Source organism: Cariama cristata, unplaced genomic scaffold (genome assembly GCF_000690535.1).
Source record: "Cariama cristata isolate BGI_N322 unplaced genomic scaffold, ASM69053v1 scaffold28571, whole genome shotgun sequence".
NCBI lineage: Eukaryota > Metazoa > Chordata > Aves > Cariamiformes > Cariamidae > Cariama > Cariama cristata.
Window position 1 is genome coordinate 2244 of NW_009600313.1, and position 25248 is coordinate 27491.

At 41.2% G+C, this 25248-nt stretch overlaps 2 protein-coding genes across 2 annotated transcripts in view; one reads left to right on the plus strand and one right to left on the minus strand.

Moving 5' to 3' along the window:
• The window catches only part of NR2E1 (nuclear receptor subfamily 2, group E, member 1), a gene marked incomplete at its 5' end in the record, with an annotated part of 11550 nt that extends 2239 nt beyond the window's left edge, over positions 1–9311 (plus strand). Inside the window, 4 exons of the mRNA XM_009709995.1 lie at positions 3955–4051; positions 4437–4586; positions 4856–4961; positions 7567–9311. Coding sequence (XP_009708297.1) covers positions 3955–4051; positions 4437–4586; positions 4856–4961; positions 7567–7729 — 516 coding nt within the window. The remainder of the gene's footprint in view (positions 1–3954; positions 4052–4436; positions 4587–4855; positions 4962–7566) is intronic.
• A 2695-nt stretch (positions 9312–12006) lies between these two features.
• Positions 12007–16819, minus strand: SNX3 (sorting nexin 3; the record flags this gene model as incomplete). The annotated part of the gene is made up of 3 exons (XM_009709997.1): positions 12007–12700; positions 16200–16324; positions 16705–16819. Coding segments are annotated over 3 exons (346 nt in total), but the record flags the coding sequence as incomplete, so codon positions are not given.
• Positions 16820–25248: the final 8429 nt, after the last annotated feature.

Sequence of the window (25248 nt, forward strand, 5' to 3'; positions counted from 1 at the left end):
CTCTCCCCCCTCCCCTCGCCTCTCCTCTCCTCTCCTCTCCTCTCCTCTCCTCTCTCCTCCTGTTTACACAACCAACATTTTTTCCTTATTCATGTTGCTGTCAGTGAACTTACCATTACACCAATATGGTGGAAGCAGAATTTGGCCAGCCCTAATTTGTCTTGTTTTCCTCTACGACAATTTGCCTTTGCCTCAAGTAAATCATATGTGAACCGAGCTGAAGCAATTTCTTAATGACTTGATTCTTGATGAGGACTCAGTGTGCTTTGTATAATGCACTACTTTTTAAAAAAGTAATCAGATAATTATGAAATGGAAGGGGGGAAATCTACACAAAGCTCCAATCATAAAAGACATCTAATACTTTGATATGATTGAGCTAATTTCCCAAAATGGTAACTAGAAACGTTGTGCCTCAGATGTTACATAGCAGTCATCAGAGGAACTCGTTCCTTTCCATGGATGCATGTTGCAAGTGTTGCAGTTGATATGCAAATACATATTTTGAACTGAAAGAAAAGAGCTTCTCAGGGAACCAACAGTGTTTTCTACCTAAAGATAAATCATGATGGTCAGTCACAATGTGATATAAAGCAAAGGTACATCGGAATGGTCATTTTCTAGCACCAGACCCATGTTTTGAAATCCTTGTCATGAAATCAGGCAAAGAGGGATGCTGCTCAGCTCTGGCTGCAGCACTGCTACGTAGGGAGTCTGAGAGGAGCACCGGGATAGGGTCCGGGAGGTTACACGTGCCGTTAGGAAGACCGCGGTCCTGGTGTAGCATGCTGCTCTCTAATGTCGTCTTCTGCTGCTGCTACTTCTGTGGAGCACTGAGCCTGTCACACCAAGCAACCAAAGAAACAGGACTGAATGTCAGGGACAAGCGGGAAATGTGCTGCTTCAGCAGCAGCCTCAGTGCACGGGAAGAGGCTGGGTCCATCTCTAGGGCAATGATGTCCTCAGGAGGCACCTTAGGCCAAGGCTTTACTGGACATAATGTGGGTGCATTTCCCACAAGATCATCTGTTGGTGTGTGGAAAAGGGGACAGCAGGATTTGGGAACAAGTCTCCATTGCACATGACCAAGCATGCCTCAAACAGCAAGGCCTGCTTATCTACCATAGATACCAGAGTGTTCCTGTTATCTTTAAATAACCCACTGCCTCTTTCACTCTGGTATCAGGGACTAAGTTAGTGAATTACATATTAAAATCCCAACCTTTCCTTAACATCACCTTGACTTGCTGTTCTTCATTGCAAGCCAGCTTCCTCACAACTCAGAGCTGCTCAGCTCCAAAGCTTTGACCCGGGCCTCTTTCTGCATGATTCCCCTGTCGTATTCAGGAGAGCTGGAGAAGAAATAACTCTGATTCTCATCACCTTATTTCATGAATAATCAGACAGTTGATTTTTATAATAGTGCCATTGCATTATTTAATTTGACAATGGCCCAGCTGTAAATGTCTGCTTTTCTCTTTTCGTATCCCTGACATCTGCCCGAGGAGAGTCTAAAACCTTTGGCTGGATTTTGCTTTTGTTTGTGCTCTTCCAAAAAGACAAGCGCATTGTGATTCCAGGACTCTGTGACAGCTTCATCTTGAAGGCGAGGAAATAAGTAGAAATCAATTTGCTGACAAAACACAAGTTGAGGATGGCCGTGTCACTACCCTCGATAAAACAGGGGCTGTGTCCCTTCCCCAGCTCCATACAGCTAATCCCATCGTGGATTGGAAGCCACACAACAAAAATGCTTCAAGTTCGGCTGGCCTGCACACCTGCCCAGCTTGTCCTTAAGACAAGTTGGCCTAACGCAGGTCACGAACAAAAGGTCATACTTACAGGATGGGGTTGATTATGAAGCAAAAAGCAGTCCTCCAGAAAGCCTGGTATTTCTTGTTTCTTTGAAGAAGGAGGGCTGAGTATGACTTCAGCATGAATTATTTTAATTGGTGGTTTTACAGACTTAGGTATAGGCATGCAGAAAGCTTCAGCTATTGGAATAGTCCCTTATTTCTAAAGTCTTCTGACTTTAAAGACTTAGTGGGAAAGAACATATGAAATTGATATCTTCCAGGAACCACCAGTCACTACCATTGTATCTGCATGAATGAATGACAAAAGAAGTTTTACAAAAGCAAATGAAAGGTTGGCAAATCATTTCCTACAGAAACCTGCACATCCGTCAGGCAGGATTATCTGGAGGAGGGGCGGGGGTTGCAGGCTGCAGCAGTTCGGAGACTTACGAGCAGGTTCAGCTGCTCTCACGACAGAGCTGAGACGGGCACCGCCCTTTTTTTTTTCCTCTTTCTTTCCTTCCCCCCCCCCCCCCCCCCCCCCCCCATCAATTCATACCATAATCTGGGCAGCTTCCAGTATTGTAAAACCCAATCTAATTATTTCAAACAGTAATCATATGCAAGCAGAGACAAAAATACTTTCCCGTCACAATTTCCTTAGTCAGGTTATGTAGAAGTTCTGCAAAGCACGTAGCACAAAAAGGCACAAAATGGGCACACGCCCGCAGTGACAAGTTGAAAGCAGAGACTCTGAGAGCTTCTCCTCCCATTCCGATCAGAACAGGGCAGTTTAAAACTCACAATACCGTTAAGGGTTAGGACTTTTGCTGCATGCTTTCTGTATCATCTATTACTTCCCAACAAAATCATCATTCATTTGGTACAACATATTTTTTTGCTTTGTTTTTCCTTACAGACTCTTTATAGAATTTTATACACTATAAGTCTTATTGACTATAGACTATAGACACCCTCCTTCCTATTCTCCTAAGAAGCTAAGCTGCTGATACTTTCAGGGACCGCAGCAATATTAATGCTTCTAGTTGGTTGGGGTTTTTTTTCTGCATGAGTTTTGGGCAATCTGTTTTCACTGCATGGAGCCTCTAGATGATACCTCCCGAATCCACTATAGTTCTCACCCCTCCAAACCTCTCCCACCCCATTGAGAGCCATGAGGTCCCAGCAATATGTAGGCACCACAGCATGTCCTTTAGGCCATGAACTTCAGCTGAACTGGGGGCCCTCCAAACCCCTCTTAAAAGTTGGGCTGGGTCAACAATCCATAGCTGCCCTCAAGACTAAACATGTCTGTTCTGGCTTTGCCTGTCTGCGTTACCAGGAGTGGTGTCTCCTCTTCAGATGCACCACTGCCTCTCCAGGGAAGTCAAAGGCATTGCCTCTAGAGAGAAAAACACCTCCATACAACCAGGCAATGTACAAAAATCGCTGAGAACTAGCAATGCTGTCAGCGTAGGTGCTTGGATACTCAGTTCTCTGAAAGGAAACAGCTCTTAGTGCCTGGAATTTCTGTGTGATTTAAAGCAAAAAGCAGAAAAACAGGTGACACTGAGAAACCGTATGCGTGTCCAGATGCTGTGCTTGAAAGAGCTAAAGACTTGCTTTGTAAGGAAGGGGTTAAAGATACATATGTGCTCTAAAGCAGTGCTCCCTACAGAGTGACGTAATTTCAGGATGTTGTCCAGGCTTTTCTTCACAAATCCTGTCTTCCCGAGGGAAAGGAGGGTAATCCCTAGAGAGCAACAGGAGAGCAATCACCCAACTTGTCCTAGGACAGCTATATGTCCCGAGGGAGAGGAGGGAAGAGACCACACGGTGCTGAGGAACGCAGGAGAGCGTTCATGTCGTGAACAAGCTTTCCGGGGTGGGAGTTCTCACTCTCCTTTCTCTTTCTCCTCCCTTTCGGTCCACAACATGGTGCACAGTGAGCCAGCCCTCAGTGTTTTTCTACAATGCCTAGGCTTATTTGTGGACACCTTCTCAAAAAACTAGGAGAAGAGCTAACGAAATGCTGTGGGGAAAATACCATGACAGGCATTTAAAGTAGTTTTTAAAATAACAGAAATTTACATATTTAAATTGTTTATAAATCTATAAATTATACACTATGTTATATTGTACATCTATTGTATGACAGCTGATGCTTTTGGAAGATGCTTGGAGAGAACTGTTTGTTCTAGGAATAGCACAATGGGCCATTCCAGTTGATGCTAACACTCTACTGGCTGTATCTGGTAAGAATTGCACAATTTAATGACTTTGTTACAAAAATTACCATAAAAATACATTACTGAAAAAAGAACAACATGTAAAGAATAACAAATTCCTACTGAACAATAGAGCATACCTGTCATTTATAAATCTATATTTAAATGCAAATAATGTTGTTTTGTTGTATTCATGACTGCTTGCATTGTCATTTAAATGCAAATTACTGTGTTTGTTATCATCCAAGAGAAGATTTTATATTAACTTTCATACAATATAGTCAGTTTACATGGAACCAGATAGACAAGTGTGACAATAGAGTGGATATTGATACAGAGGATTTTGTCAGAAATCAATATAAAATAAAGCAAATGCCTTTAATATTATTTATTTAATCTGTTTCTCTTTTAGGCATGAACGGTGACAATACAGATTCTCAGAAGCTGAATAAAATTATTTCAGAAATACAGGCTTTACAGGAGGTTGTGGCTAGATTCAGACAACTTCGTCTAGATGCTACCGAATTTGCCTGTCTCAAATGCATTGTCACTTTTAAAGCTGGTAAGCAGAAAAAATCTCTTGCTTATCCGGTCTGATAGCTACGAGGTTGCTACTTTAAAGCAAAAATGGTGTTTTAAACCAGACATAGCTTTATATCATCCAACAGGTTTCCTGGTATTGAATTCCAATAGTCAGAGTTGCATTTTGAAAGGCTGACAGTGGAGTGTTGGGCAGCTAAAGGGAACATTTAATTGCCATTGATAGCACTAGCTGAACTGGTTTGACCCCCCAAAAAGTCAGGCTGAACTAGTAACTGGTCTGCTTTCCAGTGCCCACACACAGTGGCTCTGAACTGAGGAGTTTCCGAAATGCTGCCGCCATAGCAGCCCTTCAAGATGAAGCCCAGCTCACTCTGAACAGCTACATTCATACCAGGTGAGTGGTGTCTTCTCCCGATTCTTCTTGCAGCTGTAGGGGTAAAATGCTGCTCTCGCTGTAGCGAAGGTGACATTTCCACTGACTGAAATGAGGACTGGGCTGTTACAGCAAGTATACATCGGCTGTCAGCCTGCTGGGATTGGGCATTTCCTGATGAAATGGAATCATAGAATCATAGAAAAGGTTGGAAAAGACCCTTAAGATCATCGAGTCCAATCGTTAACCTAGCACAGCCAAGCCCACCACTAAACCATGTCCTTAAGCACCACGTCTACACGTCTTTTAAACACCTCCAGGGATGGGGACTCCACCACTTCCCTGGGCAGCCTGTTCCAGTGCTTGACAACCCTTTCAGTGAAGAAATATTTCCTAATATCCAATCTAAACCTCCCCCGGCACAACTTGAGGCCATTTCCTCTTGTCCTGTTGCTTGTTACTTGGGAGAAGAGGCCGACCCCCACCTGGCGACACTCTCCTGTCAGGCCGTTGTAGAGAGCGATCAGGTCTCCCCTCAGCCTCCTCTTCTCCAGACCAAACCCCCCCCAGCTCCCTCCGCCGCTCCCCATCAGACTTGTGCTCCAGACCCTCCACCACCTTTGTTACCCTTCTCTGGACTCGCTCCAGCACCTCAATTTATTCAGACAAATGGAAAAGTGCTAAAAGAAGAGATCTTCCCCTGGGAAGTGACATGTGCTGTGGAACACTTTGCAGTTCAGAAGGCTACGTCTTCCTCTACATTTTATTCAGTTAAATACCGCTAATAGTGATACTCAAAACATCACATCTCACAGCAGTATAAGTGCTTTTTACCCAAGATCTCCAGTCCCCATACAATTTCCCCCATTTTTCAGATACAGAAATTGGGACACAAAGAAGTTAAATGGCTCTTCCAAGACACTACCCTGAGTCTGTTCTCAGGTTGAAATGAAAAACCCAGAACTTGTGAATCTCCTTTTGCTGCTGCAGCAGAGTGATCAGAATCATTGTTTGGGAAGAAAATATTCCCCCCTTGTCTCATTCACGAAAAGTCCCATGGGATACAGAAGTTTTAAAACCTGCTGTAAAAGCTGTAGCTGTCATCCCACAAAGCACACAGGGGTGAGCCCAGGAATGCACAAAACGTGCTATGCAAAGTACAACTGCTGGCTGTGAACAGATCTGCAGCCTCCTCCTACGGACCATTTCAGAAGCCTGAAGAATGCACCTAGCATCTTCTGCACCAGCTGCTCTGGTGGGCTCAGGACTTCTGGGGAGAGCTGCCACAGGTCTAAGTCCTTTAGCTGCACTGGAGGTCCCTGAGACTAGCACAGTGGGAGATGGAGCAGTGGAAGAGCAGCTTTTATACCACTTTTTCCTTCTGAAACTTTGATCTGCTCTCATAACAGCTCTATCTAGCAGAATTCCACTCAGTATCAGAGCTTAGATGGCAGCAGTCTCTGAAGGACTTCTGTTTAGTCTAAAGGGAATGGCCTGCCCCAGGGACGGGAACAGAAATGCAAATGCCATCCAGTTATGATGCTAGTTCAGAGCGAAAAGAATAACCGCTGCATAGCAAGTTCTTCCTGCTGTTATGGAAAGCCTTTCCCATGAAGATTGCTCCCTGGAGACTCTGAGTGAGACAGGGCCTGTTGGAGAGAGAAGCCAGGGAGGAACAGTTTTACATAGGCATGGTTTCCATTCCAGGCACGGCAACTTTTCTGTTGCATTCCTATAGCTACTATGGGCTAAAGAGTATCTGTTGTAAAAGAGAACCTTTCACAAGGAAAAAAGTGCAGTCCACTGGCAGGACTGTCACACTGACTCCAGTGTGACAGTCAACGCAAACACAAACTTTCAGCTTGCGTTTCATCCTCGGGCTTCAATTTACCTTCCCGCCAGTGTTAGAGCAGTATCAGCCCTCTCATCTCAGTAGAGTTGCTCTCAACAGGACGCAAGGGAAGGCAGATGGGAGAAGTTGAGTGTTTCTCCAAACGACCTCCTCCTTCTTTTTGGGGGATGACTGTTAAGCAGAGGTTTGAGAATCACTGCTGTAAAGTCAGCATAAGCACAGCTAGAATACATATCCTATGTTGCATTCAAAAGCTGAGAGAAAGGATAGGAAATATCCTGTTACACGAACACATTGCCTGGGGATAAAACACAGCTTCTTTAATAAAAAAATTTCTTTCCAAATGTAAATTGGTATTTGATGTATATGGCAAACAAAAGGGAGCAAAATTATTACCACGACAATCCAGCTACGTTTAAATTGCACTTTAAATGACAGGGTATTTATTATAGGTCAAGCTCTTCCCTGAACTGTGTCAAGGACATAGATGTTGTATGAGGGACAAGTCAGAGCAGATCCTACTGCTCTGAGGCAATAAACAAAGGAGCTAATCAAAACTCAGAGACATTGGCCTATATTCTGTTAACCTCCATTAAAAGACTTTTCCTTGGGGTCAACCTTCTTGCTCACATGAGTACAAAACACAGGGGTTTAGCACAGGTAGCATCTGCCTGTACAATTTGTTGAATATTGGTCTTTTCTATAAATTAAAAGGTTCTCTGTGAAAAAAGACTTAAAAACTTCAGTAACATTTCTTCTCTCTCTGTCTCCCAGGTATCCCACACAACCCTGTCGTTTCGGAAAACTTTTATTGCTTTTACCAGCTTTACGTTCGATTAGTCCATCTACAATAGAAGAAGTGTTCTTCAAAAAGACCATTGGGAACGTACCAATTACAAGACTGCTTTCAGATATGTACAAATCCAGTGACATATAAATTACCTTAAAATAAACAATCAGGATGGACAGTTTGAGAAGAACTTTTATCTATGGAGAATAAGCCTCAACTAACAAAATCTACAGGAAGCATAAGCCTGGGAATGTTTAGCCTTTAAACCCATTGACAAAAAATACCCCAGTAGATATGATTCTGCTGCTCTGAACAGAGTGATTTAGATCATGGAGAGAATGCTTTGTTCTACAGAAAAAGTGAAAGTGGCTGGAATTTGGCTGCTATTCCTGTTACTACAGGATGGAGGCAATTCAGATGCCAGTCATAGTTAACAAAGACTCCACTATTCTCTCATTTAACTGGCAGATCTGAGACAAAATGTGAAAGAAGGTACTTGAGTTTGTGCAGTATTTGGAACCGGGTGACCAAACCTGGCTTCTGTTGTAACATGAGATGCGGTGGCCTTCAGAACTGTTTTAAAAGTAGCCTATGTTGGGAAAATGTTTTTAATATGATAGGCAACATTGAAGACCAGGTTACCAAAACATTGCTTCTGCTATAATACATCATGAAGTGGCCTTCAGAACTGATTAAAAAGTAGCTTATGACGGCAGCTCCATTCTCCCTGCAAAATGAACTGGTGATCTTTGACGCAGATGTCACCACAATTTGTTCCGTTAACATCTCAAAGACAGAAAAGCTTTATACACTTCCTCCCCGACCTTCCCTCCTTCCACACACACAGACACACATTCACACGCACCCACCTGAAAAGATACAAGTCAAGAAAGGAAGACTAAAAGCAGCAAAACCAAATACAATGGAGATGACCGCTTCAGTGACCTGCTGGCCGTCCCGTTGGCACAGTGCTGAAACCAAAGGCAACGGTGGCCAAACTCTTTGTCAATTAGATGTGCAGAGAAGCGAAATGACTATTAAAAAAAAAATCAATGGAAGGAATTTTATTTCAAAGAAATAAAGGTTGTTGACTGATACAATGCTAACAATTTCCAAAAGTTTCCAATGCCTTTTTAGAAAACTCCAGGTTCTAATTTTGAAGCCTTGTTCGCCTACACCCTCTCTCACACAAAACCGTTACAAGCTGCTTATTTGATGTATGAAAAATGTAGGAAAAAACATTTAAAGATAGCTGCTGTACTTTTCAAAATTTGATTTGTTATTAGGAACTAGCACTGAGAAAAATCAGCACTTGGACTATCATAGAATGAGTAAAACTTTTCCTGTGCAAAGTGGATTAACTGATTTGTGAAGTTAAAAAGTTGTACTCATTGTATTTACAAAGAATAAAAATATATTGAATTTAAATTACTTTCCACTGTTCTTTTAACACTTGTCCTTCTACTTCTGGATTAGTTTCTTCCACTGCACCCTACTCACCAGGCAACAGAAATATTCTCTACTAAAACGGATTGCCTTGGATGCCATGGAGTCTCCACCATCACAGGTTTTAAAAATCAGGTTAGACAAACATTAAAGGAATAGCTTAGGTGATCGATCTAGCCTTGGAGCAAAGGGACTTTGAGGTCCTGCATAGATCTGTTTTCTGTAATTCAAATATACACCTGCTGCAAGGTTTCCTTCTCAAGGAGCTGACACAGAGCTTTTTCCAGGACACAATACTAAATGGATCAGAGGTCTAACAGTGTAAGTCTTCTGTTTCATGCTACTACAGTTTTTAATATCAGTGAATTGTGAAGCTAACAAAGGGTGATGAGTACAAAACCATTGCTTTAATTAAAAAGATTCTGAGGTTTTATTAAGGTGTCCAATTGTGCAATCACACCAAAGAAAGAGGTAAGCAACCCCCAATGCACAGAACAAGTTGGCAATAGGAGAAGGGAAGTATAACATGTTATGGCAATGAGTGACCGAAGAGCCATGCTCACTAAAATGACAGGTGGAAATGTACAGTGTATATCAATGGCTCCTTGGTTTTCAGTGTCAAGGAATACAGATCACAAGTGAAATCCTAGCTCCATTGACTCCAAGCACAAAAGTCTCACACTTTTCAGAGGTCCAAGTTTTCACCCAAACTCTCTTCCGTTTGATTTGTTCAGACTGCTAGGTCTCACAGTCTATCCTTTCCAAGACAGCCAGACCATGAAGTATACAAGACCAGTTCTTTGAGGAGTCGGGTGAGACAAAGCATGGACTACAGGACTTCAAAACATCTTCTGTACAAACTAGCACAGAGTATTTGAGAATGCATTTACCACAGGGCACAGCACATTCTTAGAAAGAAACCAACAAACACTTTATGAAGTGTTCTTCCTGCCCCTGTAATAACCTTCAACCATCTGCTGCTCTCTACACTGAAAAGAACTGGACAGGGCAAAAAAATCAATTGTGGTTCTCCACTTTGTGACAATTCAGTTTATGACCTAAAGAAGTTGAACCCAGTGCTGTGCAGAACCCATGACAGAACACTTGTTTCAGTACGAATTACACGGCTGTCCCAGAACAGCAATAAACACGAACTGCGTCCATGCTGCAAGGCAACCGCACGCTGCAGTGTGCGGTGGTCCCAGTCCCCAGACGACCCAGGCTAGAGGATGCAACAGAGTGTACTGGCTTTCTCCCAGTTGCAAAGCAGGCAGGGCAATGGGTGCACACCCATATCTCATCCCCTTACCTGCAGGACCTAGCCCAGCTGCAGAGCAGATTCACCAGCTGGGAACAATGCCCAGATCCCTGTGGTTTAGGCACAGCTAATCTCAGATCATGTTTTCTTCCCAGTACTGTAGATTGCAGAGACGCAGAACCAGTTAGGCTACACTAGAATTAAGGTCTCTAGTTAGCCTTGAAGGACTGAGGGTCAGCTGAAATCCCAGAGTCCAGTGAAGATGTCCTGTCACCCTCAGAGGTTAACACTACAAAGTCCTCACTTTGGAAACAGGAATGCTTTAACATCAAGCATACAGTTTTTCCCTCTTCAGCTTATTCTTTTCTTTCCACAGCAGATGATACAGATTGTGTCACCATCTTTTAGGGATAAGATGCGGCATTTACTTTGACTTCTGAAAGAAGCTTCTCTCAGAAAAGAACATTTGAGAAAAGAAAAGGAACACCTTACTATGTATCTAAACCTAAATAATAAAACTTTGCATACATTTAGCCCTTCTTTCCCCATTTCCAAGAGTAACTCAATTTTTAAGCATGGTTCAACAAGCACAGGGAATTTTAGAATTGATTTTACATCATCAAAAACTTCTTGAAAAGCTAGACTGTATTGAAGAGCTACAGCTCTGGGTTGCAAGTGGGCTCTATCAGTTTTGGTCCCTGGTTTCACAGCTAGGACTTTTGGATAGATGCAGCACAGTTTCAGTTAAGTATGAGGGGCAAAGAGCAATTATTTGAGCACCTAACTGTTCGGTGTAGCTAGTTACTAGGACTACATACAATCCAGTCAGCCACCACTGTTTTGTCAGTTCAATCATCTACATCCAGATTTCTGTAAATGAGGTTAAAGGTCTTAGTTAAAGGAAACTAGTAACTTTGCAGGATGTTCTTGACAGTGATAAGAAGTATCATAAGAAGGAAAAAGCACCAGAGCCAAGTCTAAGCCAACACATACTGTTACCAAATAACACAAAACACTGGATGACTGCTATGAGAGTGTTCTTGGATCTGTTTTCAAGAGCATCTGGATAGGTAACTCCCATGTCACTTTTGGAAGCATTAAGGAAGCTTCTCCAGCCATAGAAGCAGCTAGCAAGAAAGCAGACTTCAGCAGCAGTGCTTGTGAACTGCAGTTCAGGCATCAACCACCTGCATTTCACCAGTGGTTATATAAGCACAATGCTACCGCTTCCTTTAATGTTCAGGGAAGTGGTCTATGAGCACATCCTATAGCAGGCTTGCATGACTTCATATCCTTAATTGTATTTGTAGCAGAGCAACTTAAATTCAGTCCTAGATTAATAATATATTACAGGTTACATCAACATTCCTTTTCTGTAGGATGGAATCATTTTCACTTGCTAGTTGACGTTAGATTGGTGCTTCTCATGCCAAGCAGAAAGGTACCCTTCTCCCAAACTTACTAAAGCCACAGCTCTGCTGACTGCCTACCATGAATGGGGTTCCAGCTTTGGCTCCACAACACAGGAACAGCCTTCAATACCTTTACATGTTCTTTAACACTTGAGTGGCAAGTACCAGGATCTAAGGGATTTAGTGCTGGCTGTTAGTAATGCAAGACTACATTGCATAACAGCATCATCCCAGCAAGGCTGACACACCAGTTCACTTATAGTGAATTCCCTGCTTCTCAGAAAGCATGAGATACCCCACACTCAAGGTCAAGAGTGACAAAACATTTGAAGTGCATTTTCACTTTTATTTCAAAACTTTAGACAAGTTACTTTAGTATATAAATTTGATTTTTTTTCTTCTTACAGAATATAAAGATAATTCCCTCATTACTTCAGTATAAAGTGTTTTACAAGCTTGAAGACAATTGCATAAGTGTTTCTCACACAGGGTATCAGAAATAAAGCAGTCTTTCTACAGAAGTTCAGACAGATGACTACCTCAGAACAGCATAGCAGTTTAGTCAAATACAAGTGAGCATGTGACATTATAACTGTGAAAGTTCAAGTAAGGCCAAGTCAGTAAACATTAAGTCATTGCAAATAAGAGTGGAAAGGTTTGTGAGACATTGCAAGGGGTGGATAGTCTCATAGTATAATACTCTTAGAAGAATTCAGAGGGATTTAGCTAGAAGACAAGTGAGTTCTTCAATGCTATAAAGCATATGCAAAGACCAAGCAGTGTACTGATGTTAGTGGAGACTTCGTGCCCGTTTATCCTCAGCATGCTAAGACAAACTACAACCTCCTAAAACCAAGCATAAGAACCACTGATGTTTGAGAAGATGGTTTCAGAACTCAAGTATGTCTTATTTTGGATGGTGTGTAGTTTTTGTCTATTACTTCATCTTGTAAGAACATGTGAAGACAGCGCTCGTTCTGTGCCAGCGGATGGCCTGCAACCCTGGAGAGGAAAAAACAAACATTAGTGCTAACAAATTTGGTCTACTTGCAGCTAGCCAGTAGAGCAAGGTTTTATACCAATAACCTATGGTTCTGCACTTCGGCATAGATCCCACTTCCAATTCACTGTTGGTGACTAGAATGAGATGTCTAGCAGCAAGATTTGTCATTCCCCTCCAGATGAAGTTAGTCCATAGGAACCCTGAGCTACCTTTGATCATTTGGAAGCACATTACATTATCATCTGTCACCTGCAATTGAGGGGACTATCAAAGTGCCCATCCTAGCATTAGGAAATCTAGAGTTAAGCAAGCCAAGCGGATTTTTACAGGTCTTGATGCCTTTGACACAAGACACCTTTCTAAAGGCTGCTTAACCCCCCAGTTCTCAGTCTCATTCAGTAACAGGCTGGACAGAGTTAAAGACTGAACTCTGCTAGGGGGTCTGAAGGTCTTCGGGAGGCTCTGACGCTGTTCAGAGCCATGACTTACCATGGTCACTATTCCCAGCAGGTACCAGCAGCACTGATGCACAGCCGGAGGGTACTGGCTGCTCTGTTAGTTGCAGATGTCTTTAGATGTGAAACATAGACACAGAGCTTGTCCAGTCTAGAAGAGACCAGTGTCTCTACTGTAGATTTAGTTTTGTTCCACATAGACTGAGCCACCACCTTTTCAACAGGTGAAATTAGAAGACACTTTGAAGTTTGGAAGAAAACCACAAGGTATTGCATTTAAACTTTCAAAATACCATGCAGCCTTCTGTGTAGGCAAAAATCCAAGAGAATCAGAATCCCTGGAAGTAGATCACTTATGGATATGAAAACCTAAAGCAGTTTGGTTTGAAAAATGTTATGTCCAGTTTGGTCAATCAAGACAGGCTTCTTCCTTTAAGAGAGAAAGCCCCTTTATCCTCCCTAGGACAGCTTGTGTCAGCCTTACAGCCTCCATATCTGCCAGAACATTTCTACTCTAAAAGGAAGTGATCTAGTTGAACACATCTAATACATAGTCAACTACAGTGGCTCAGCATCAGTACTTCCAAGCACTTTTGTGCTTCTTCTCCAAATGTATCTATCAGTGGTTATTTCACCACAGGACAGACTCACTAGTCACTACTCACTTGTCATTCAGGGCATCCTTTAATGAGGAAGCTCAGTTCTCCTATTCAGCATTGATAGATTCTTTCAAGTATAGTCATAAAACCTATCAATCTTGCCAGGTTCTAGTAAATGGGCAGCAGTCTCAAGCACTCATTCACAAGGAATACAGTCTGAATGAGCTAGTTTGAATTTCTTACCCCCATCAAACTGAAGTTGCTGGCCTTGAACTTCAAGAGAAAGATATACAGGAGAAGATAAGGCAGCAGCATATTCCTTCTCCCTTTCAGGAAGGCTTGCAGATTGGTGGCTGAATTGCAAGACCAGATCTCATCTCTGAGATTCAGCTCTCCGTTTCACATGAATACCTCACTCTGCGTTGGCTTTTCCTCAGTATTCTTCACTAAGGTGACCCTTACACATAGCAGCTACTACTTCAAGAATTTTCATGTATCCCAAAGTCAGGTTCAGGCAGACAAGAGTGTTGCAACATAGCCACTCCTATGAACGTCACTCTAGGTAGCACTGATGGTGATGCCAGCAAGCTGGCCCAAGAAGGCTGACTCAAGTAAGCTGCACTGCTGTGATTTAGTCCCTCTAGATTTTACCTCTAGAGGGATAAAGCTTCTCAACAACATCCATCTTAACACTCCTCGATATCAAGATCTTTTTTGGATACAGTGATATTTGTTATCTGAGGGACTCTTCTCTAGTTCTAGAAGCAAAGACCAGTTTTGAGAATGCAGTAATGTGAATGTATTAGGCAAATTACCTTCAGGTCTAAGTTCATTATTATACAGAGTACTTGGTAGAAACCTTAAACCTTCTACACGGGTCAAAACTTTAATTAGTAATATTTGCTTGATGAATTGGTCATGCCATTAGAATAAATTGGTGAGGTTGAATAGCTAGGAGTTGTGCCCAAAGAACCTTGTTCCAGCTGTACTCAAGTCTGCGACTACATCAATATCAACATTAACAGCCTGCTTATGTTTCAAAGGAGGAAAACTTGACCAATAAGTTTTACACTTCCACAAGATCAATGGATTACTTGCTGTAGGACTGAACAAGTGATACTGGCCACTCCATTTCTGCCAGCTATACTGAGTTTTTCAGAGATTCCCGTTAAGATGACTGTTTCACTATCAGCTGCTTCAGAACATGAACAGTCCTCTTCCCCCACATGTTGCTAGATTCAGCATACAAAACTTTCAGTTAGTGGACTTCTGCATTTAATGTAGAGTCCCAAGCCTGCACAGATAAAAGTTGTACTTCACAGTCATGACTGCCTTGATTGTACAGCCTTAAATCACCCTCCTCCATTCCATCTTACTATAAGCACATCTGTCTTCATGTAGTGTAAATGCAAAACTGGATGCCTTGGAAATTCATTCCACTTGTTTTTGAACAGAGGAAAGAGCAGCCTGAAGCATTTTATCTGCTCAGAACCATTAGCAATACCTCTAAATTGAGCTAACAAGCAACTATGTGAAGAAAAACTTAGATTTCATAGTCACACTTACTTACAAGACAGTTTTAGTAAACTAGTCACTTGCAACTCCAAACCACATGCCTGAACTGACAGGCAGATTCTCATAAATTCTGGTTTAACTCACAGACATCCTCTGTCCCTGTTAAACAGCATTACTATTGAACAAGATTAGAATGCTAGCAGAACTGACAAGTTTGAACTTTTAAAGGGAGCAGTCCCAAATCCAGTTGGTCTGAACAGTGTTGGCTCTAGAAACCAGAAGACCTGGTTAACTGACAGTATTCCTTCTTAACCACTGTTTGGATCCACGTGGTTAAAGATATTAAAGTAGCTCTTCAGGTCAATACACAAAAAGCAGTTAGTAGTGTCAGATGGTAGAAAAAGAATCATAAGACTTTGGTACTATAATTTCTGCTCACCCTTTGAAAGGCAGTGACAAACCCCAAAGTGTCCACTTCAAACTACATATGTGCATACCTCAGATAGTGTTTTTACATCTTCAGAAAGATTCTCAGGATGATTAGAGAAAACATGCATCATTACCCAAGCTGGTAACACCTCACATCTGCAATCAAAGTAAACTGCTGTAAGCCCATTGTAAGCTCCATTGTTCATCCAGTGGAGGATAACTTTTTAGAAATTAAAAAGTAGAACTATTTTGAATGCTGTAATTTTTGTAGTAATTTGCATAAATTAACAACACTAACATTCATTTCAGCTGTTCAGGTAAGCATTAAGATATCCAAACTAAACACTGGATGAGCAATGTTAGTATGTCCTACTGCAAGATTATGTGAAAGTTATTCTGAACCTAGTGCAGCTACCATAGCTAGAGGATTAGCAGATTTAATTCAGTTTTCTGGAGCTGAGTTCTTGGTTTGTCTCCAGATAATGAGACCCAACACTTACTTGTTTATGAATTGTTCAAGAGCCTGTTTCCTTTCCTCTATAAAGGAATCATCAAATATGCCGTCATCTCCTCGGAAGGGGAGCTGACGGAGAAGAGCTTTTCCTGGTAGAGGTGGTACCACAACCTGAAAGATTTAGAAAAGTGTTAAGCACAGCCTGTAAGCAAGTTTATACAGCTCCTGTGCCACCTATTCCTCCTAGAGGACCCAACTCATCACATCCCTAGTGAAGTAATAAAACATGACCAGAGAAGAACAGTATCTGTGCACAGAGGTAAGCTGAATTCAAGTAGTTTAGTGCTGAATTAACTCACAACCATTACACAGCCTCTAGCATTGTATAACTGAGGTTTGCTGAAAGACTGACACTGCTATAGTTCTGGACATTTTCAAGCACAAAATCTGCTCTATATAATATATATGCTTTATAACATAATGATAACATTTCAGCATCACCACTCTTTGTATGTCTTTGAAGACTTGTATTTACACTTCATTTTACCCACCTTACTTTCTCTTTCTAGTTCATTCCTTAGCCATTCAAAGTCACTGTATCTTCTTCTGACTGTAGATTCTTTCAATTTGAAGATAGGTAGATTTGTCTGAAAACAAGAACATAAGCTATTGATTAAACAACTTAGAAGTTTTGATAAGCAGAAACAAGAAACAAGCTGTTAAGTTACAAATTAATTCCACTTAAGCAACAACAATGGCATTGAGAAATACTCAAGATACAGAAATACAGATAAAGCTCTGTAAGCTACATGAAGAAGCTGTGCCCCTAACTGCTTAACTGTGGGCCTCATTTATATGGCATCCTAATCACCTGTATTTTGCCACCATATCACCTAACAGAATAGCAGATTTGCTGGCCACTTGAGGAGATGCTCCTAAGGTTGCACAACCATCCGCTATTCTTACTGCCTTAGCAGCTGGATTCCCAATGCAAATATATGTACAAAATTGGAGGGGGAGGTGGGAAGGGAGTTGCTGGTGTGTGGGGGAGAAAAAGTCTTCTTAATCCACACAGGTTCCTCTTACTGCATTGAAGGGAGTGTTTCAGGTACCAGCATAAGACACTAACCAAGCTTCCTGTACTTTTCTGCTACCTGGTACAACATGGCCTCCAACATCTTGAAAAGCAAAACCTTTAAGTCCTACAGTGAATCCATTTAGGACAAAGCTGAAGATTTGATAGTACAAGCTGCCAAGTTTGGATAGCTCCAAAGAAGCTAACAAGGCTGAGATGCAACACAACATTCAGTGCTGATGAGATCCGACTGTTTTGCTACAAAAGTTAAAGCAAGCAGAGCTTGATTAGGCAGAACTTTCCTGAAAAAGGCTAGGAGTCAGCACCCAACTCTTACACCCTTGAAAGACATCAAATGAGAGCCAGGCCATAATGCTGCACAAGACCATGTTAAATACACAAGCACCCCAATACGTGTCCTTCCACTAACTTGTGTGAGAGCCTTTATTATTTCTGTGCATTCCTGGGGTGCAGTGTTATCCCATTGTTGTAATCCAACTTGCATGCTATTTTAAGAGTAGACATTGAGAGTGCACTCTTGCACTGACATCTCCAGAATGGAAAGCTCCAAGACCTCATCTGAAGTTTAAGTGTCATTCAGGCGGCAAACTGGCTACAGTATTACAAAAACGTAGGAGTTATGACCTACTAAAAGCAAGACCGAGAGTCTGTAATAGCCATACATAACCAGCAGTAACAGAAGGAAGCTTACTGTTTTCAGACTGCATATTCACTGTCTTAGTACACCCTTAAAGAAGACTCTTGAGGAGCACCCTAGGAAGCTGTTGTTCACATAGGACTACAGTTATCGCCAGTTTTCCCGTTGGCAGAAGCACAGTAGTTGCTCTCAGCTATTGCCTTTCATTCTTTGTTGTTTTATTGTTTAAGTTGTAAGCCATGTCACTCAGCTTCTGGTCGCAGTTTGAGTGGATATTCCTGTATGATATCATTTGTAGGATGTTATACTTAAGCAGCCACTGAGTGATGCTTTTGGCTGTTCACAATAGGTTTAGTTGCAGAGACACTTTCCTGCATGAGGCAGGTCTACGACTATGGGCCATTGTATTACTGACAGCCAGTAACAAGATTTTGGCTGTCACAGTTCAAAAGTACTTTAGAAGTTAGTTATGTACTTTCACATTATGCTATTTAGACCATAATTTACAAATTATGAAGTACAGAACAGTATTTTGTTATGAAACCTCCTATTGCTAAATGTTTAAAAGTATTCAAGCTCTCCTTCCCAGGCAAAACATTGTTGATTGTACTCGTGACTAATAATAAAATTGCACTTAGACTATTATGTTGGAAGTCAGGCTTTATAAATAAACATTCTTTTCTTGAGGATAAGAATACTTTACTTGAGTGAATAAAGTTGAGTCCCCTAGAGTGCATGAAGGAGATTCCCAGAAGTTAAGTACTGGATTATTTTTCTCCAATTTCAGCTATTAGCTTTTCAACCAAGTTCAGCCTTCCACATTACAACATCAACTCTTTGTCAGTGTCTCAAGTAGAAAGTCCTTTACAATATTTAACATATAGGCTCTCACCTGCAGAAAATATTCCATTCTCAAGTTACTTACAAGAGGGATTAGAACTGAATAAAAGCAGTTAAAAAACAATGAGTTCCCAGATCTTCAGGAACTCTTCTCATGCTTCTGGGCATGAGGTCTATAAAGTTAACCTCTAAACAACACATCAGGCTTACAGGTACAATGTGAGGGCAGAAGGGCCAATTGAGCTCATTTTACCTTCTACATTCCCTTTTGAACTTTTGACATGCTAGCCCAACTAGCAAGTTGGAGAAAAGGACAGTTAGAGTACTTGGCTTTTCTTCAAGTTGAAAAGTCTCCTCCAGTTTTGATCATGATCACTGGAAGTGTTCAAACTAGAGAGTATGCTAGAAGGCTCCCATTAAATGAAGTGGCTTACAAGTCACAGCTTGACAACTACATGCCAAAGGAAAGTGTGTGTCCCCTGTCCTTTGATCGGGATATGAATTAGAGCTATCTGTTGAGATTACCTTCTAAACCTCACATTTCTTAAAACACCCAAACTGCAGCAACTCTCCTTTCTCTAGAAATTAATACTGATAGAGCAGTGTTCTTCAGATATGCAGCTGCTAGAAAGGATCTATTTTAAAAAAAGCAAGTTGAGAGTGCTGTTTTATACTGCTTAACCTATTTACATACTAGGTCCCTACTTTTAACTCATGACATATCCACACCTGAAGTCACTGTATGTGCCTTTCTCATTAGGCATTATCTTGTTTGAGCAGACCACTTTTTCCTTCAGTAGGAAGGGTTTCTGCATATCCTACTGCCTCCATCTGCCATGGCTAGATGGTTTTCATCAAGCAAGCCAGACAGCTGGTGAAGCATGGGCAAGAACTCAGTAGAAGGAGACAACCCTAAGGTTTCAACAGAAACTTTCAATTTCTATTGAAGTGTCACTTCAAGACCACACAGGATATCAAAAAAAGTTATTCTCAGCTTCATAGTTTACATTGAAAGTTATCCTTGTTTAGTCACTGAGGTACCAGTAGCTATTCTGAACACCGTTAGTGCTTTGTTTTCCTGCTAAAACAGAGGTAAGAGTAAGGCACAAAACTTGAAGCCAGGCTAGTATAATTTTTACAACACTTCTTCCCATGCTCATTCAGCATTAGCGTTGGCTTTCTGGCCTGCTGATTTGTAAAGTCTACTGTCATGAAACTCATGACCCAGTTTGGCACAGCCCCTGGAGCATAGCTCATTCCTCTGACAAAATTCAGCATAATTACTGCAGCAATTGTTTCTTCTACAGTGTAATAGTTAGTCTCATTTTTATCAAAAACACTTTCAACAGCTTTAGTCCAAAATCATGTCTCTCAGCAGTTTGAATGCAAGCCCTCAACCTGAAGGGATTATTCATTACCCAAGACATTAGACAACCAAAAGGCACTACTCAGAACTGCAGGTAAAGCACTATTGCAGAAAGACCAATACACCAGCTCTGCAGAAGGCCCACCTAGCCCAAAATCCTAAGCCTAGAAAGATGCTAAGACAAGAGAGATTCTGCCTAGAACTGTTTCTGTATCAGACTAGATGTAGACACCCATTTAGCTTTCTCTGACTACTGTCAAACTAAGTCTGTATTCTGCTGGGTGAACTAATGGCCAAACCAGCACACTGGAATAAACATTGCCAGAACTGGTGCCAAGTTAAATACATGGTTAAGAAGCAGGTGACAAACCCAGACCCTTAAGTCACTCCCGCATTCTTCCACTCAGATGCCAAACAAGTTTCCACAGTCATTTGGCTAGAGTTCACCTAACTGGTAATGGGAAGCAGTAATTCCCTGCTAACAGATTTCAGGGCAAAACTTGTATTCAGAGTAAGGATGCCTCTTCAGTTACATTTATGTTATTATAACATATTCAAACTACAAGTCCACCTCCAAACTTAGGAGACTCCCAATTCACCTCAGCAGCAAATGACAGTCCTAAGGCAGTAGCTTGGATAACAGGTAAGTCTCCTAGCTGTTACTATGGTCTAAACCCAAGCTATACCCAGTTCGAAGTCCAAAAATTGTTTATGTATACAAGTGAGGAGACTTTCACAGGCAGAACGCAAGTAATTTGAGTACTAGTCAATACTGTCCACTCAGGTTCAGATACAGAGCTCTCCAGTGCAGCCATTCTGGTACACGAGTTACCTTAAATGCAGGAGGAAAACTAGAGTATTTTATTTAAAATATACTAGTGTATAACTATAAGTAATTTTAAGTGTTCTGTTATCTAGACTAGAATAATTTATCCATTGAGAGGAAAAAACCTTGCAAATAGCCAGACTCGCTCCTAGAAATTTGTTTCCAGACAAACTGAATGCAAATAGAATTTGGGTTCCTTCAAAGAGCATGCTGACACTCCACAAGATTGACTCTGAACATCACTGCAGCCCAGTCCACCCCCTCAACTGCAGAAACTCCACAGCTGTAGCTGTCCAGGATAAGTTTGACTCATTTGCTCATCTGCCAACATAACACTCGTCCGCAGCACTGCATTGCCCGCATCTCCCACTCCTAACAGACTAAGAATAAAGCTGCACTGTTGCCATAGCACCTACTTTGATGTTGTCTTTTCAAGTAGGTTATGGTAGCCTTGATACAACTCTATTTCCATTAAAATAGAGTGAAAGAAAGCACTCAGCTCACTTTTGATAGAAGTTTATGGCCTTGACTCTCAGAAGCTAAATTCAAGCTTCTTGCTATCTCTTCATATAAGCTGTCATTTTTAAGAGACTACACCCTTCGGGTACATTTACAGTCAGCCAATGGGTGCTCCCAGGTGTTACAGCAAGTAGCATTCAAGATGGATAAAAAAGTACTATGGTTTTAATGCAAGAGCCTGCTGTTCCTTTAGTACAAGAAACTGGCTCCAACGGTCCACTGTTATTGCAAAAACCTTGCTGGCGGTTTGTTTCCTTCCTGACTTGACATAAGCAGCTACTACCCCATTTCCTACAATTATAAAAAGCAAGAAAGGTGGCAAACATGCTCTAAACTTCAGTTGCTAGAAGTTTAGATATTTGCTGTGTACCTTACTGAAGGAAAACCTCTTTCTCTACTGTAAAAGGTCAGATAAGAGGTTGTTATTTTCCTACGTTTCAGTCCCTTTGATCAAAGCAGAGTCCTGCCTCCCCTTTCATCCACTTGGTGTCCAAGTCTACTGAAGGTACATCACACACACAAAAAATCTAAGGTTAATAGAATATTGAAAAATCTGACCATGTGTATATACCTAAGTTTTAAACAATGTTGACTTAAGTCATACCAAGAACTATAGAGCTTCCCACTCCACAGTACTGAGACACAGAGCTAGGATGTTTTCCATCTTAAAGACTAAGGCAGTGAAATCCTAACAGCAACACAACACAGACAATCAGTCTTTAGACAAGAGTTAACCTTTGCCAAGTCCAATGCCTTGAGCCTAGAGCTGCTCTATGAAAATTAGCATAAGGGTTTAGTCTGGGTTTTTGCCAAGCAGCATCTATCATCACCTGATCAAGTTCACCGACATCATGAACAGCTGAATTCTACTGTGCCATGGTCAAAAGGCTCAAAGAAGGGCAAGTCTATAAAAACAGATTGTTTAGTTATTCTTTACGTTCCATGCTCAGATGTCAAAGACAAAAACAGGAGCCCACTTTAAGAGGGACACATTCAGGCAAAGGCTTTTACAACTTCCAGACAGAATTAGTAACTCTAGATAATTATTTCAGAGCTGGCAAGCTAAAGCGTCCTTTGAAATACCAAATATTCCTTTTAAAGAGAAGGGATTGCTACTTTTACACAATTGCAAGGTATAATTGCCATATGATCTGGTTTGGCCTACTGTAATGTTACCATTCATTGAGAATGGCCGAAGAAGGATCCCATTAAGCTGATGCTTTAGCATCATTAGCTGACATTCACCAGCTACAGATGGGGCCAACGAAATCGCAGTGAACTGCTGCAATTGATAGTTTTTATTAGGAACAAAAGCTTTAACGTGCTTTGCGAGCTAGAGGCAGTTCAGTATCCCCATATTCCACAAACATGCAAGAAAGAGGTAAGTAACTAGGATAGAAGTAGGTATACTAAGTAGCAAAAAATTCTCCTCCTATTTCCATTTTTACAGGAGCAGTAGCATTCACATTCTTAAGTAGCCACCTAACAGCTACAGAAAGGCTGATAGCTCCTGGCCATTAATTTGTAGCAAATCTTAATGCTTATTGGGTGCTGCAGCTTAGGCCCAAAGAAATAATCTCTAAAACTTTATTTCCAGGTATAGGGGTGGCTTTAAACCACTTAATATATAGCTTCTTTTTCTTCTGGATTTTAGAGTAAAGCTGTTATGCACTAGCTTCTAGTTATACTTTCAAGATTGGCTTCATGGCCAACACAAACTATGCTGTCATGTGCCCCAGAAGATCTTCCCATGACAGTAGTTTTCAGCTGGATTCTCAAGAAACAGCCACAGAAGGAATATATTCATGGACTTGTCTTTGGCTGGTAAAATATCTGGTTTTATACCTTGACTAGAAGGTTAGGGCTTCTCCATCCTTCTCACATCAAAAAAGTTACAGCAGCAACAGCAACTTCAGGCTCTTCACTCAGTGCTATAGCTTCATAGAGCATTCAGATATCGTACTTACTAAAACAGCCTCTAGCAGTGCAACTGCCATTGCATTACCAAGTCAAAAAAATAAAAACAAACCTTCCCTACAGTTAGAAGCTCATAAATCTACACTGCATTATTTATTTCCCCAGCTGAAAAACAGCAGAGATTTGACTGGTCCAAAGTTCAAGCCGACACTTTTTTGGCAAGCCATCTGAAAATAAAGATGTATCAACATACTCTGGCATCACATGCCTACCTGGATCACAGCCATCTGTCCTACAAAGACTAGCAGTTGTTCTGTTTGATTTGGTCTGTTCAGCACTGTACTAGAGTGCACTCTTAATATACAACAGTCAAGGCCTGCCTTGTACGTACAGAAATAAAAAGAGTCCAAGTCACTAGTTAAACTAATATACTGGTAAGAAGCACTATTCAGAGTCTTGGTTATTTTATTTACACAGTAACAGACATCAACACCAAACTAGTTCAGTACCTTTGCACTAGGCTCTTGAACCTCATCAAAACCTCTACAGAAAAATCAGCTGCTCAGAGCAAATACATGCAATAGACTTATAAATCCACTCTCCTTGCTTCAGAAGTTTTTCATCCAAGCCATTCCACTTCTGTCTCCCTAGAGAGCATCCTGGGAAGTTCTTAGCCTTCCAGCTATCCTTTTCTAAATTACTGCTTGATGGAACAGTTAATGTTGGTAAAGATGCACTAACTGGGCTGTAGAACAGAAAAATGAAGGCACCTGAACCAGTGTATTTTTGTTCTTTGAAGAGGAGTCTAAAAGTATCTAACTGGTAGTAGTGTCCAGAATAGTATATTAAAAGACTAATGAAGTACAGTTAGCACAGACTTGCAGTGTGATGAAAGATTTGCAGTAGTAGAGAAATAGAGAATTAGTGCTGATTAAGCATCCCTAAACACATCCATACTGAATCAGTGTTTATTCATTACTCCACCACAAGCTTCACTGACTATGAAACTGAACAATGCTGAAGTCAACTACGTGTACCAGCAGACTTGATTCTTCTCATGGTGGGAGAAAACTGCAACCTCAAACCCTGCCAAACACCTGAAAGACAGAAAATGTGCTATTGTTCAAGTATAGAGCATTTCAAAGATACATTCACCACATCAAGAGTGCCCCTTTGCAAAACCATGGCATAAGACAAGTGCTTTCTGAGCAAGTTATACTTTCAGTTGATTTACGATCTTGCTCTGACTTTATTTGATCACAGAAGTCAGACTCAAATCAGTCAGTCACTCAAGTCAGACTACTATAAATACGCTGAAATGCAAATATTGTATCCATGCTAGGTCTTGAAAAAAATGGATTAAGATGAGAACAGACTTTCAAAAGCAGTTCAAGTTTAGCAGTACTATGATATACTTCCCCAATCCTCCGAGACCAATACTGTTCTCAACACTGCAGGCACTTCACAGCCTGTGTGTTCATTTCCTTCTCCACACAGGGTCCACGTAGCCAAGTACCTCCGCAGATCTACAGAAATCTTTCTGTAGAAGATAAAGGAAAGGTGACTGCTGCCTTAAAGAGCATTGGCACCACCCAAGTGATGAATTTCACAACATCTGGAAGCACAGCAGCAAGGCGTTACCTTTCTACACTTCCAGACAAGCCACTGAGCTGTGGAACCTCAAGAAGCTAAGGTACGCCTTAGTGCTGAGTTTAACCATACTGATTAGAGGCAACAGGCCATTCAATATTAAAGAACAGAATTAAGAAAACAAAGGTTTTTAGTTTAACTTTGGTTTGACAAAAAAAAACATTAGCTACTTGGACTAGTAGCTCCTGTAACAGGTATTTTATTTTAGTTCTAATTGTCAGTTTGAATATTAGACTTCTCTGCA